This window comes from Haematobia irritans, chromosome 2 (genome assembly GCF_050003625.1).
Source record: "Haematobia irritans isolate KBUSLIRL chromosome 2, ASM5000362v1, whole genome shotgun sequence".
NCBI classification, from domain to species: Eukaryota; Metazoa; Arthropoda; class Insecta; order Diptera; family Muscidae; genus Haematobia; species Haematobia irritans.
Window position 1 is genome coordinate 46608090 of NC_134398.1, and position 14851 is coordinate 46622940.

Consider the following 14851-nt stretch of genomic DNA (forward strand, 5'->3'; position numbering starts at 1 on the left):
TGGAAGTTACGGAAGACCTGTACCACTTCCTATGACAGTGTACAGTATTATCCTTTAGAAGAAACAAGATACTGGGATCCTTTTTCTTTCAGGCTCTCACTGGTTGCTTGTTCTAAGATTTCTTTTAAAGAAGGCGGACAAGTGGAAGGTCTGAACCTATTTCAAAGGGGACCACATCGGAAGGAAGAAGCTGGAAATGTTACATCGAGGAATCACAATGGACCTATAGTGGTCTAAGTTGACATCAATACAACACAAAAATTGATGTCATCCTCTACAACTTAACCTAACCTATATAGATAAAATATGCTGAAAAGAAACAAGTATATACGGCCGTAAGTTCGGCCAGGCCGAAGCTTATGTACCCTCCATCATGGATTGCGTAGAATCTTCTTCTAAACACTGCCATCCACAATCGAATTACTTAAGTTGCGGTAACGCTTGCCGATGGCAAGGTATCTTAAAACCTCCTAACACCATCTTCTAAATTGTATGTAAGTCCATACGTGGTATATATTAAATCAAAAAAGATCGATCCAATACGTATATAATTCAGTTTGACAAAGTAGACATACAATTTTGACAAAATTTTCTACAGAAATAAAATTTTAACAAAATTTTCTATAGAAATAAAATTTTCACAAAATTTTCTACAGAAATAAAATTTTAACAAAATTTTCTATAGAAATAAAATTTTCACAAAATTTTCTATAGAAATAAAAATTTTGACAAAATATTCTATAGAAAGAAAATTTTGACAAAAATTTCTACAGAAATAAAATTTTAACAAAATTTTCTATAGAAATAAAATCTTGGTAGATTATTTGTGGCTCGAGTGGCAACCATGATTATGAACCGAATAAAACTTGAACAAAATTTTCTATAGAAATAAAATTTTGAAAATGATGAAAATTTTATTATGAACCGAATAAAATTTTAACAAAATTTTCTCTAGAAATAAAATTTTTACAGAATTTTCTATAGAAATAAAATTTTGGTATATTATTTTTGGCTCTAGTGGCAACCATGATTATGAACCGATATGGACCAATTTTTATGTGATTGGACCAATTTTGGTATGGTTGTTAGCGACCATATAATAACACCATGTTCCTAATTTGAACCGGATTGGATGAATTTTGCTCCTCCAAGAGGCTCCGGAGGTCAAATCTGGAGAACGTTTTATATGGGGGCTATATATAATTATGGACCGATATGGACCAATTCTGGCACGGTTGTTAAAGATCATATACTAACGCCATGTTCCAAATTACAACCTGCTTGGATGAAATTTGCTTCTCTTGGAGACTTCGCAAGCCAAATCTGGGGATCGGTTTATATGGGGGCTATATATAATTATGAACCGACGTAGACCAATTTTTGCATGGTTGTTACAGACCATATACCAACACCATGTACCAAATTTCAGCCGGATCGGATGAAATATGCTTCTGTTAGAGGCTCCACAAGCCAAATCTGGGGATCGGTTTATATGGGGGTTATATATAATTATGGACCTATGTGGACCAATTTTTGCATGATTGTTAGAGATCATATACCAACACCATGTACCAAATTTCAGCCGGATCGGATAAAATATGCTTCTCTTAGAGGCTCCACAAGCCAAATCTGGGGATCGGTTTATATGGAGGCTATATATAATTAAGGACCGATATGGACCAATTTTTGCATGGTTATTAGAGACCATATACCAACACCATGTACCAAATTTCAGCAGGATCGGATGAATTTTGCTTCTCTTTTAGGCTCCGCAAGCCAAATCTGGGGATCGGTTTATATGGGGGCTATATATAATTATGGACCGATGTGAACCACTTTTTGCATGGTTGTTAGAGACCATATACCAACACCATATACCAAATTTCAGCAGGATCGGATGAAATTTGCTTCTCTTTTAGGCTCCGCAAGCCAAATCTGGGGATCGGTTTATATGGGGGCTATATATAATTATGGACCGATGTGGACCAATTTTTACATGGTTGTTAGAGACCATATACCAACACCATGAACCAAATTTCAGCCGGATCGGATGAAATATGCTTCTGTTAGAGGCTCCACAAGCCAAATCTGAGGGTCCCTTTATATGGGGGCTATACATAAAAGTGGACCGCTATGGCCCATTTTCAATACCATCCGACCTACATCAATAACAACTACTTGTGCCAAGTTTCAAGTCGATAGCTTGTTTTGTTCGGAAGTTAGCGTGATTTCAACAGACGGACGGACGGACGGACATGCTTAGATCGACTCAGAATTTCACCACGACCCAGAATATATATACTTTATGGGGTCTTAGAGCAATATTTCGATGTGTTACAAACGGAATGACAAAGTTAATATACCCCCATCCTATGATGGAGGGTATAAAAATACTTTCCTCTGGAATGAAATTAAAGTATTTTCGTTTAGAGCAACTTAATCCGAAAATTTTTTTTGTGTCAAAAGAAAACTTTGCTTGTCTAACATTTCGTTCCTCAGAAAAGAAAACTCTTCTTTCAGTGTGGAATTCACCTTCAATGCCTAAACATCTTTTCGATGTCGTCACTAAACAAATAACGATTGAAACGCCATTTCAAAAGAAGTATATCCATTTGGAGCACGGTGCCGGAATAGAGGATATCGTTCAAGGATTTACCAGAAGAAGTGCGACACGATTCATTAAATACCACTTGGACTTTAGTCGTGGTACTTTCTGGTTCCATAACAGAATGGTGGAGAAGAAGTAGTTTTCAGAATGGCCCGTTAACCGGGAAGAAGGAACAGCTTCCATGTGGCGTAAATCCAAGTATTCCTGGATAACAGAGTCATACTTGTATTTCAGATCAGGATTTTTTAATAAACGATGTTCGTTCCACAATTTACCAGTGCATAACCAATGGCCCTTGATTGTCCCAACTGAATCGATTTATCTAACAATGGTTCTTTAAAGGGAAGCGATACGATGTATCTACCGTCACAATCTCGTTTAGTAGTATCTGAATACAGCTTTTCGCAATACTCGTGGGAAGAGGATATCCGGCTCGAAGGACCAAAAATGCATCTCTGGGACTTAACAGTTTGGCTGATAAGTCCCCGGTCTGACACATATATGGCGTCGCTAGTATTAAATGCATATTATTTTTATATAGTACCAACCTGGAAATGATTCGTGTCAAAATTTGACGTCTGTAAGTCAATTAGTTTGTGAGATTGAGCATCTTTTGTGAAGCAACTTTTGTTATTGTGAAAAAAATGGAAAAAAGGAATTTCGTGTTTTGATAAAATACTGTCTTCTGAAGGGAAAAAATACGGTGGAAGCAAAAACTTGGCTTGATAATGAGTTTCCGGACTCTGCCCCAGCGAAATCAACAATAATTGACTGGCATGCAACGTTCAAGCGTGGTGAAATGAGCACGGAGGACGGTGAACGCAGTGGACGCCCGAAAGAGGTGGTTACCGACGAAAACATCAAAAAAATCCACAAAATGATTTTGAATGACCGTAAAATGAATTTGATCGAGATAGCAGAGGCCTTACAGATATCAAAGGAACGTGTTGGTCATATTATTCATCAATATTTGGTTATGCGGAAGCTCTGTGCAAAATGGGTGCCGCGCGAGCTCACATTTGACCAAAAACAACAACGTGTTGATGATTCTGAGCGGTGTTTGCAGCTGTTAACTCGTAATACACCCAAGTTTTTCCGTCGATATGTGACAATGGATGAAACATAGCTCCATCACTACACTCCTGAGTCCAATCGAGAGTCGGCTGAGTGGACAGCGACCGGTGAACCGTCTCCGAAGCGTGGAAAGGCTCAAAAGTCCGCTGGCAAAGTAATGGTCTCTGTTTTTTGGGATGCGCATGGAATAATTGTTATCGATTATCTTGAGAAGGGAAAAATCATCAACAGTGACTATTATATAGCGTTATTGGAACGATTGAAGGTCGAAATCGCAGCAAAACGGCCCCATATGAAGAAGAAACAGCACTAAGTTCGGCCGGGCCGAATCTTAAATACCCACCACCATGAACCAAATATTAGGGTTTCCTTTAAAATTTCAGGAGGGCTTGAGGTCTTGAGGACACTTGCCGAAGATAAATTTAAAGATTTCACCTATGAGGACTACATCAGATTCTGGATTTATAAGAACCATTTTTGTTTGAGTTTTAGAAGAATCATTAACATCTCTTGTAAGTGTGCAAGAAAATTATAAAATAACGACTTGATTTGAAATTTTAAATCTGTAGAAGTAAAATCTGGACATTTTACCATGAGTTTCAAGCAATTTTCATGATCAGTGCGCCTTCTACACCCTCAAGAAGTGAAGTCGGTCTATATGGAGGCATTACCAAATGGACCGATAAAAACTTAATCCGATACACGTTTTTGTGAGCCTAAAAACCAGAATATTTACAATTTCAGGAAAATCAGATAAAAACTACGGTTTCTAGAAACCCAAGGAGTTAAATCGGGAGATCGTTCTTATGGGGGCTATAATAAAATATGGACCGATACTCACCGTTTTCGGCACACCTCTTTATGACCCGAAAATACCTCTAGATTTCCAATTTCAGGCAAATAGGATAAAAACTTCGGATTCTAGAAGCCCAAGAAGTAAAATCGGGAAATCGGTCTATATGGGGGCTATACCAAAATATGCACCGATACTCACCATTTTCGACACACCTCTCTATGGTCCTAAAATACCTCTAGATTTCCAATTTCAGACAAATTGGATAAAAACTACGGTTTCTATAAGCCCAAGACCCCAAATCGGGAGGTCGTTTTATATGGGGACCATACCAAAACATGGACCGATACCCACAATTTTTGGCACACGTATTTGTGGTCCTACAATACCTCTAGATTTCCAATTTCAGGTAAATTGAATAAAAACTGCGGTTTCTATAAGCCAAAGAAGTAAAATCGGGAGATCGGTCTATATGGGGGCTATACCAAAATATGGACCGATACTCACAATTTTTGGCACACTTATTTGTGGTCCTACAATACCTCTAGATTTCCAATTTCAGGTAAATTGAATAAAAACTGCGGTTTCTATAAGCCCAAGAAGTGAAATAGGGGGATCGGTCTATATCGGGTCTATACCAAAACATGGACCGATACTCACCATTTTTCGCACACCTCTTTATGGTCATAAAATACCTCTTGATTTAAAATTTCAAACAAATTAGATAAAAACTACGATTTCTATAAGTCCAAGGCCCCAAATCGGGAGGTCGGTTTATATCAAAACCTGGACCGATACAGCCCATCTTCGAACTTGACCTGCCTGCAGACAAAAGACGAGTTTGTGCAAAATTTCAGCACGATTGCTTCATTATTGAAGACTGTAGCGTGATTACAACAGACAGGCGGACATCGTTATATCGTCCTAGAATTTCTTCCTGATCAAGAATATATATACTTTATATAGTCGGAAATCGATATTTCGATGTGTTACAAACAGAATGACAAACTTATTATACGTGGAAAGACTCAAAAGTCCGCTGGCAAAGTAATGGCCTCTGTTTTTTGGGATGCGCATGGAATAATTTGTATCGATTATCTTGAGAAGGGAAAACCATCAACAGTGACTATTATATGGCGTTATTGGAGCGGTTGAGGGTCGAAATCGCGGTAAAACGGCCCCATATGAAGAAGAAAAAGGTGTTGTTCCACCAAGACAACGCACCGTGCCACAAGCCATTGAGAACGATGGCAAAAATTCATGAATTGGGCTTCGAATTGCTTCCCCACACACCGTATTCTCCAGATCTGGCCCCCAGTGACTTTTTCTAGTTCTCAGACCTCAATAGGAAGCTTGCCGGGGAAAAAATTGGCTGCAATGAAGAGGTGATCGCCGAAACTGAGGCCTATTTTGAGGCAAAACCGAAGGAGTACTACCAAAATGGTATCAAAAAATTGGAAGGTCGTTATAATCGTTGTATCGTTCTTGAAGGGAACTATATACGAATAATAACAAGTATATACGGCAGTAAGTTCGGCCAGGCCAAAGCTTATGTACCCTCCACTATGGATTGTGTAGAAACTTCTACTGAAGAGTACCATCCACAATCGAATTGCCTAGGTTGCGGTAACACTTGTCGATGGCAAGGTATCTTAAAACTTCCTAACACCGTATTAAACTAAACAAGTATATACGGCCGTAAGTTCGGCCAGGCCGAAGCTTATGTACCCTCCATCATGGATTGTGTAGAAACTTCATCTAAACACTGCCATCCACAATCGAATTACTTAAGTTGCGGTAACGCTTGCCGATGGCAAGGTATCTTAAAATCAAAAAAGATCGATCCAATACGTATATAATTCAGCTTGACAAAGTGGACATAAAATTTTGACAAAATTTTCTACAGAAATAAAATTTTAACAAAATTTTCTATAGAAATAAAATTTTCACAAAATTTTCTATAGAAATAAAATTTTCACAAAATTTTCTATAGAAATAAAAATTTTGACAAAATTTTCTATAGAAAGAAATTTTTGACAAATATTTCTACATAAATGAAATTTTAACAAAATTTTCTATAGAAATAAACTTTTGACAACATTTTCTATAGAAATAACATCTTGGTAGATTATTTTTGGCTCGAGTGGCAACCATGATTATGAACCGAATAAAATTTGAACAAAATTTTCTATAGAAATAAAATTTTGACAAAATTTTCTATAGAAATGAACCGAATAAAATTTTAACAAAATTTTCTCTAGAAATAACATTTTGACAAAATTTTCTATAGAAATAAAATTTTGGTAGATTATTTTTGCTCGAGTGGCAACCATGATTATGAACCGATATGGACCAATTTTTGTGTGAATGGACCAATTTTGGTATGGTTGTTAGCGACCATATACTAACACCACGTGCCTAATTTGAACCGGATCGGATGAATTTTGCTCCTCCAAGAGGCTTCGGAGGTCAAATCTGGAGAATGTTTTATATGGGGGCTATATATAATTATGGACCGATATGGACCAATTCTGGCACGGTTGTTAAAGATCATATACTAACACCATGTTCCAAATTACAACCGGATTGGATGAAATTTGCTTTTCTTGGAGACTTCGCAAGCCAAATATGGGGATCGGTTTATATGGGGGCTATATATAATTATGAACCGATGTGGACCAATTTTTGCATGGTTGTTAGAGGCCATATATTAATATCATGTACCAAATTTCAGGCGGATCGGATGAAATTTGCTTCTCTTTGAGGCTTCGCAACCCAAATCTGGGGATGGGTTTATATGAGCGCCATATATAATTATGGACCGATGTGGACCAATTTTTGCATGGTTGTTAGAGACCATATACCAACATCATGTACCAAATTTCAGCCGGATCGGATGAAATTTGCTTCTCTTTGAGGCTCCGCAAGCCAAATCTGGGGATCGGTTTATATGGGGGCTATATATAATTATGGACCGATGTGGACCAATTTTTGCATGATTGTTAGATACCATATACCAACACCATGTACCAAATTTCAGCCGGATCGGATGAAATATGCTTCTCTTAGAGGCTCCACAAGCCAAATCTGGGGATCGGTTTATATGGGGGCTATATATAATTATAGACCGATGTGGACCAATTTTTGCATGGTTGTTAGAGACCATATACCAATATCATGTACCAAATTTCAGCCGGATCGGATGAAATATGCTTCTGTTAGAGGCTCCACAAGCCAAATCTGAAGGTCCCTTTATATGGGGGCTATACGTAAAAGTGGACCGATATGGCCCATTTTCAATACCATCCGACCTACATCGATAACAACTACTTGTGCCAAGTTTCAAGTCGATAGCTTGTTTCGTTCGGAAGTTAGCGTGATTTCAACAGACGGACGGACGGACGGACGGACGGACATGCTTAGATCGACTCAGAATTTCACCACGACCCAGAATATATATACTTTATGGGGTCTTAGAGCAATATTTCGATGTGTTACAAACGGAATGACAAAGTTAATATACCCCCATCCTATGATGGAGGGTATAAAAAGGACGATTAAATACGTATATAATTAAGTTTAAAGTTTCTATAGAAATAAAATTTTGACAACATTTTCTATAGAAGTAAATTTTGGAAAACATTTTCTAAAGAAATAAAATTTGGAAAAAATTTTCTATAGAAATAAACTCTTGAAAAAAAAACTTATATAGAAATCAAATTTTGCCAAGATTTACAGAAATAACATTTTGACAATGTTTTCTATAAAAATAAAATTTTGGTAGATTATTTTTGGCTCGAGTGGCAACCATGATTATGAACCGATATGAACCAATTTTTGTGTGATGGGGGATCGGTCCATATCGGTCTATATAACTATAGACCGATATGGACCAATTTTGGTTATTAGCGGCCTTATACTAACACCACGTTGCAAATTTCAACCGGATGAATTTTGCTCCTCCAAGAGGCTCCGGAGATCAAATCTGGGAACGGTTTATATGGGGGCTTTATATAATTATGGACCGATATGGACCAATTCTTGCATGTTTGTTAGAGACCATATACTAACACCACGTACCAAATGTCAATCGGATCGGATGACTTTTGCTCCTCTAAGAGGCTCCAGAGGTCAAATCTGGGGATCGGTTTATATGGGGGCTATATATAATTATGGACCGATATGGACCAATTCTTGCGTGGTTGTTAGAGACCATATACTAACACCACGTACCAAATGTCAATCGGATCGGATGACTTTTGCTCCTCTAAGAGGCTCCAGAGGTCAAATCTGGGGATTGGTTTATATGGGGGCTACATATAATTATGGGCCGATGTGGACCAATTTTTGCATGGTCATTAGAGAACATATGCCAACACCATGTACCAAATTTCAGCCGGATCGGAAGTAATTTGCTTCTCTTAGAGACTCCGCAAGCCAAATCGGGGGATCGGTTTATATGGGGGCTATATATAATTATGGACCGATGTGGACCAATTTTTGTATGGTTATTAGAGACCATATACTAACACCATGGCTCCACAAACCAAATCGGGGGATCGGTTTATATGGGGGCTATATGTAATTATGGACCGATATGGACCAATTTTTGAATAGTTGTTAGAGACCATATACTAACACCATATACCAAATTTCAGCCGGATCGGATGAAATTTGGTTCTCTTAGAGGCTCCGCAAGCTAAATCGGGGGATCGGTTTATATGGGGGTTATATGTAATTATGGACCGATATGGACCAATTTTTGCATGGTTGTTAGAGACCATATACTAACACCATATACCAAATTTCAGCCGGATCGGATGAAATTTGCTTCTCTTAGAGCAATCGCAAGCTAATGGGGGCTATACGTAAAAGTGGACCGATATGGACCAATTTTAGCATGACTGTTAGAGACCATATACTAACACCATGTACCAAATATCAGCCGGATCGGATGAAATTTGCTTCTCTTAGAGCAATCACAGGCCAAATATGGGGGCTATACGTAAAAGTGGACCGATATGGCCCGTTTGCACGGACGGACGGACATGCTCAGATCGACTCAGAATTTCACCACGACCCAGAATATATATATACTTTATGGGGTCTTAGAGCAATATTTCGATGTGTTACAAACGGAATGACAAAGTTAATACACCCCCATCCTATGGTGGAAGGTATAAAAACGAATTTTGACAAAAAATGTGTTTTTCTTTGCTGGACCGGGGACTTATCAGTCAACCTGTTACTCTTGAGTAATCACTAATGACAAATAGGAATCGATTAGCTGATTTAGGCCAGATGAAATATGACCTCGAACAGTATTCCAAATTCGGTCCACATGAAAGGGAAAAGGAAGAAAGTTGTTTGAATAGCAAGTTAAGTTTATTGAGTTTATGTATTACCAGCTAATGTGAATATCGTAACAAAAGTCATACAATTCATAATTTATCGAAAGTTTTCTTAACGACATCTGGATTTCAATATATTTAAAAAGTTACAATTATGATCTTATAGGGATTCAAAACTAGACAATATATGTCTGTGTAGTTCATTTCATCATATTCGCAAGCATTTGAAAAAGAATCCATATGTGGAAGAAACCCCAACTTAATGCTAGCATGGATATATTTTCACTAATACCACATAAAGTATTTTTAATGGAATATAAATTTTATAATAATAGTGTCTACTTACAGAATAACTGTATCACTGGGTAAATCCACTGGCACAGCCAATATTCCAATATTACGGCATTTCAACGAAAGGCGACCCAATGTTCCCGTACAATGGCAATGTTTTTGTGTCCATATCTCACAGACCGAATGTAAAGTACGTTGTGGGGTCTCATCCGAATTGTTGGTCGATATGGCTGGCACTGCAGATCCTGAAGTGGCAGACGGGGATGTATTACCATCATTGCCATGGTATTGCTGTTTAGTAGTGAAGTGTACATTATCCTCTTTATGGCTGTAGTTGACATGATATTCCTTTAAGGTTTTCTCATATAAAATCTGGGCCTCCCTTTCGGGATCCTCGGAGGGTAACATGACATTTTCACGAATGCCATAAAGATTAGAAAAAACACCACCACCAACACCACCACCTTTGGTAGAAATTCCAGTAGGACGTGTGGGTTTCATATCGGATGTAGTTTTTAGCTGGTTGTCCTTGGTTGTATTTACGTTTGTGGTTGTTGCTGCTGCAGCTATGGTAGCTAAATGTGGGGGTTTAATAGTCGTAGTGGTGGGGGTGGTAACTATGTTATTTTCCAAGTTTTTCCTAATATCCTTAGTGGGAATTTTCGAGGTTTCCATAGCCTTAGATTCATCTGGCGCTTTGGATGAATGTAATGTGGTTTCATTCTGTTTTCGTTTGGTTTCATTGCTATCTGGATTTTGTGAATTTCTTTGCATCAATTCCTGTTGGTCTTCCTCGGGGACCAGGTCCTTGTTTGTTTTGCTTGTGGGTATAAGCACCTCATTTGTCTTTAATTTATATAAATTTTTACTAAATTCTTTTGATTTAAATATAATTTTTTCTTCTATTTCTATTTTATTTACATCGATTACATTAAAGTCTTTGGTTTGATTTTCTAGCTCTGCCGAAGCATTTGGATCATTATCCATGTCACTTTCTTGCTGGATTCTCTGGTCATTACTTGCCAATAAAGCCCTTTCCAATACTATGAGATTTTCCGATAAACTCTTGGTGTCTTGACCAACTGATGCTACAACATCGGATGTTTGCTTTTGGATATTGGATCCCATGACCGAGGATTGGAAAAATATTTGTAGAACACACATGATGGTGACAAAGATAAGGGAATCCTTGAGTAGAAACCAAGTTCGTGTACGAGAGCCACGTTTACGAAAACCGGCCATAATTTGAAAAGTCTGCTGAACACAATTCGTAGCTTTTCTATGTGTTATTGGATTATGGATCACAGGAGGATTTGGAGATGAGGGGAACAATGGCTTTTTGGCTTTATAGCCAAGAATTTTTTGTGGTCTTTGTAATGCCTCACAATGGCCGTTTGACTGTAGTTTTAGCTGCTGTAACAGTAACCGATGTTGTTTCTGTTGCTGCTGTTGCAGCAGCAGCAATTGCTTTTCTTGCTGCTGATTGATGCTGTCAAGCATTTGTCATTTGATGACAGTTATATGTGCAACACGTTTCGTGCTCATGATTTTAGCCTTTTTTGTTTATTTGGTCTATGCTTGTTTCGAAGTTTTTTTTGTTTTTGTTTTTTATTTAAATCTTTATGTAGTTATCCGAAATTCTTTATATGGTTATGGTTTCTATTTCACTGAGTTCCAGTGAATATTTGTAAATTTTTTGTTTCCTTTTCCTCCTCCTCTCCGCTATGTGAAATATTGTTTGCTGTTATTCTTTTGCTCTTTTTTGTTATCCAAAAAGTTGTCTACGTTGTCGCCTCTGTTCAATTCAATTGTCACAACTGCAAAGATACGAAAAATAAAACAAGAAAATTATGTGAAACCCAACATTAGTCAACTTCAAAGGTTCAAATTCTTAGAAACTTGGAATTACTCCAAATGTATTGTAAATGAACTTTGTTTTTTGGTTTTATACGCTAAAAATGCAAACTAAACCAATATATATGGGTCAATTTGTCTGACACAAATGGAAGATTAATTTTTTCATGTAATTTTGGGAACAATAGATTTTTTGGTTAGTTTTAAAGCACTAAAGCAAAAAAAAATCAAAAGTTCTTTAAATTTGAGTTAACGAGAATTTTTTCATTGACATTGTGAAAACTTTTCACTAACACAATGTGAATGACCATTAACCCTTTCACTACCGAAATAATCCTAATATTAAAAACTTTAATTTTTCTTCTGTCTTTACTTGTACTAACAGCATGTAGAACAAAAATTGTTATTTTGAGAACCTACCTCAATTACCTCAATTACTTCAAGAGCTATATGAGCTTTTTCTGAAAACTTGATTCTTGAATTGTGACCAAATGGCTTTAAGAAAATAAGCCCTATTTGGCCTATAATATCTTTCACAGTGTGAGAAAAAAATACAAAAAAGAAACCGTAAAAGTATAATCTATAGTTTTTATATAAATGCCCATTTACTAGAAACATACAAAGGAAAAATTGTCTAAAATGTTCGTATTTTTCGTTTATTGTTAAAAAAGTTTATAAAAATATATTTTAGTGCTCACCAATGTTGAAAATATTTATAGCTTATTTAGATTAAAGCCTCTACTTTAAAATAACATCGAGAAATAAATCGAAACTAAGTGGGAAAATAGTATTTGTTGTCTTTTTCGAATGTCCTTCTAAGTGGACATCGGTAGTGAAAGGATTAATGCCCGTTTTTTTTTTTTTTTGCTGAAGTAAAGCAAAATCTTATTTCCACTTCCAATTATAAGAATGGAAATTTATTCCTCCTGGTGTGCATATATGGGTGGCCTTTGGGAGCCAGGAATTAAGAGTTTCAAAACTCAGCTTAAGAAAGTGTCTCACTCTCAGATGTTTACTCTTGAAGAGTTCAGCACAATGTTAGCCAGAATTGAAGCATGCCTTACCCAGTAAGAAAAGCGTCTTCAAACAAGTAGTAAAAATGTTCTTTTTCGATCTGGAAGTGGTGTCAAATTGGCGCAGAAGCTACGAATGTGATATATTTCCCCTTCCAATTATAAGAATGGAAATTTATTCCTCCTGGTGTGCATATATGGGTGGCCTTTGGGAGCCAGGAGTTAAGAGTTTCAAAACTCACCTTAAGAAAGTGTCTCACTCTCAGATGTTTACTCTTGAAGATTTCAGCACAATGTTAGCCAGAATTGAAGCATGCCTTACTCAGTAAGAAAAGCGTCTTCAAACAAGTAGCGAAAATGTTCTTTTTCGATCCGGAAGTGGTGCCAAATTGGCGCAGAAGCTATGAATGTGATATTTTGCCAAAAATATAATTTTTGTAATTTTTTATGTATTCTAACCAGGGCTGCCAATTTTGCCGATTTATCGGCATTTTGCCGATTTTTATAGAATGGTGAAGGGGGTATATATTATTGATCAGGGAGAAATTCTAAGACGATATAATCATGTCTGTCTGTCTGCCTGTCTGTCTGTTGTAATCACGCTACAGTCTTCAATAATTAAGCAATCGTGCTGAAATTTTGCACAAACTCGTCTTTTGTCTGTAGGCAGGTCAAGTTCGAAGATGGGCTATATCGGTCCAGGTTTTGATATAGTCCCCATATAAACCGACCTCCCGATTTGGTTCTTGGGCTTATAGAAATCGTAGTTTTTATCAAATTTGCCTGAAATTTTAAATCTAGAGGAATTTTATGACCATAAAGAGGTGTGCCAAAAATGGTGAGTATCGCTCCATGTTTTGGTATAGCCCCCATATAGACCGGACTCCCGATTTTACTTCTTGGGCTTCTACAATCCACAGTTTTTATTCAATTTACCTGAACTTCGAAATCTAGAGGTATTTTAGAACTATAAAGAGGTGTGCCAAAAATGGTTAGCATCGGCCCATGTTTTGGTATGGTCCCCATATAAACCGACCTCTCGATTTGGGGTCTTGGTCTTATAGAAACCGTAGTTTTTATCCAATTTGCCTGAAATTTGAAATCTAAAGATATTTTTGGGCCATAAAGAGGTGTGCTGAAAACGGTGAGTATCGGTCCATATTTTAGTATAGCTCCCATAAGAACGATCTCCCGATTTAACTCCTTAGGTTTCTAGAAACCGTAGTTTTTATCCGATTTGCCTGAAATTGTAATATTCTGGTATTTTAGGCTCACAAAAACGTGTATAGGATAAAGTTTTTATCGGTCCATTTGATAATGCCTCCATATAGACCGATTTCACTTCTTGAGGGTATAGAAGGCGCACTGATCATGAAAATTGCTTGAAATTCAATGTAAAATTTCCAGATTTTACTTTTCGGGTGAAAATCTACAGGTATAAGATTTCAAATCAAGACGTTATTTTATAATTTTCTTGCACACCTACAAGATATATTAATGATTCCTCTAAAATTCAAACAAAAATGGTTCTTATAAATCGAGAATCTGTTATAGTCTTCATAGGTAAAATCTTTAAATTTATCTTTGGGAAGTGTACTGGTTTAACTGCTCTGCTTGCTATGTCCTCAAACCCCCCTGAAATTTCAAAGGAAACCCTAATATTTGATTCATGGTGGTGGGTATTTAAGATTCGGTCCGGCCGAACTTACTGCTGTATATACTTGTTTACTCATAAAATGGGCAATTCCGATTTTTTCCGATTTTAACTCCGTTTATTAGACACAAAATTTAGGGAGTTAAAGTTTTTACATTTTGAACAAATTTTTGAAAATATTAAAATAAATTTGAAAAATTTTGAGAAAAATTC

The 14851-nt window shown here is 36.9% G+C and overlaps 1 protein-coding gene across 1 annotated transcript in view; it reads right to left on the reverse strand.

The window, feature by feature from the left end:
• The window catches only part of rk (G-protein coupled receptor rickets), a 151602-nt gene extending 139674 nt beyond the window's left edge, over positions 1 to 11928 (reverse strand). The window contains exon 1 of the mRNA XM_075293967.1: positions 10173 to 11928. Coding sequence (XP_075150082.1) covers positions 10173 to 11617 — 1445 coding nt within the window. The 5' untranslated portion in view covers positions 11618 to 11928. The remainder of the gene's footprint in view (positions 1 to 10172) is intronic.
• Positions 11929 to 14851: the final 2923 nt, after the last annotated feature.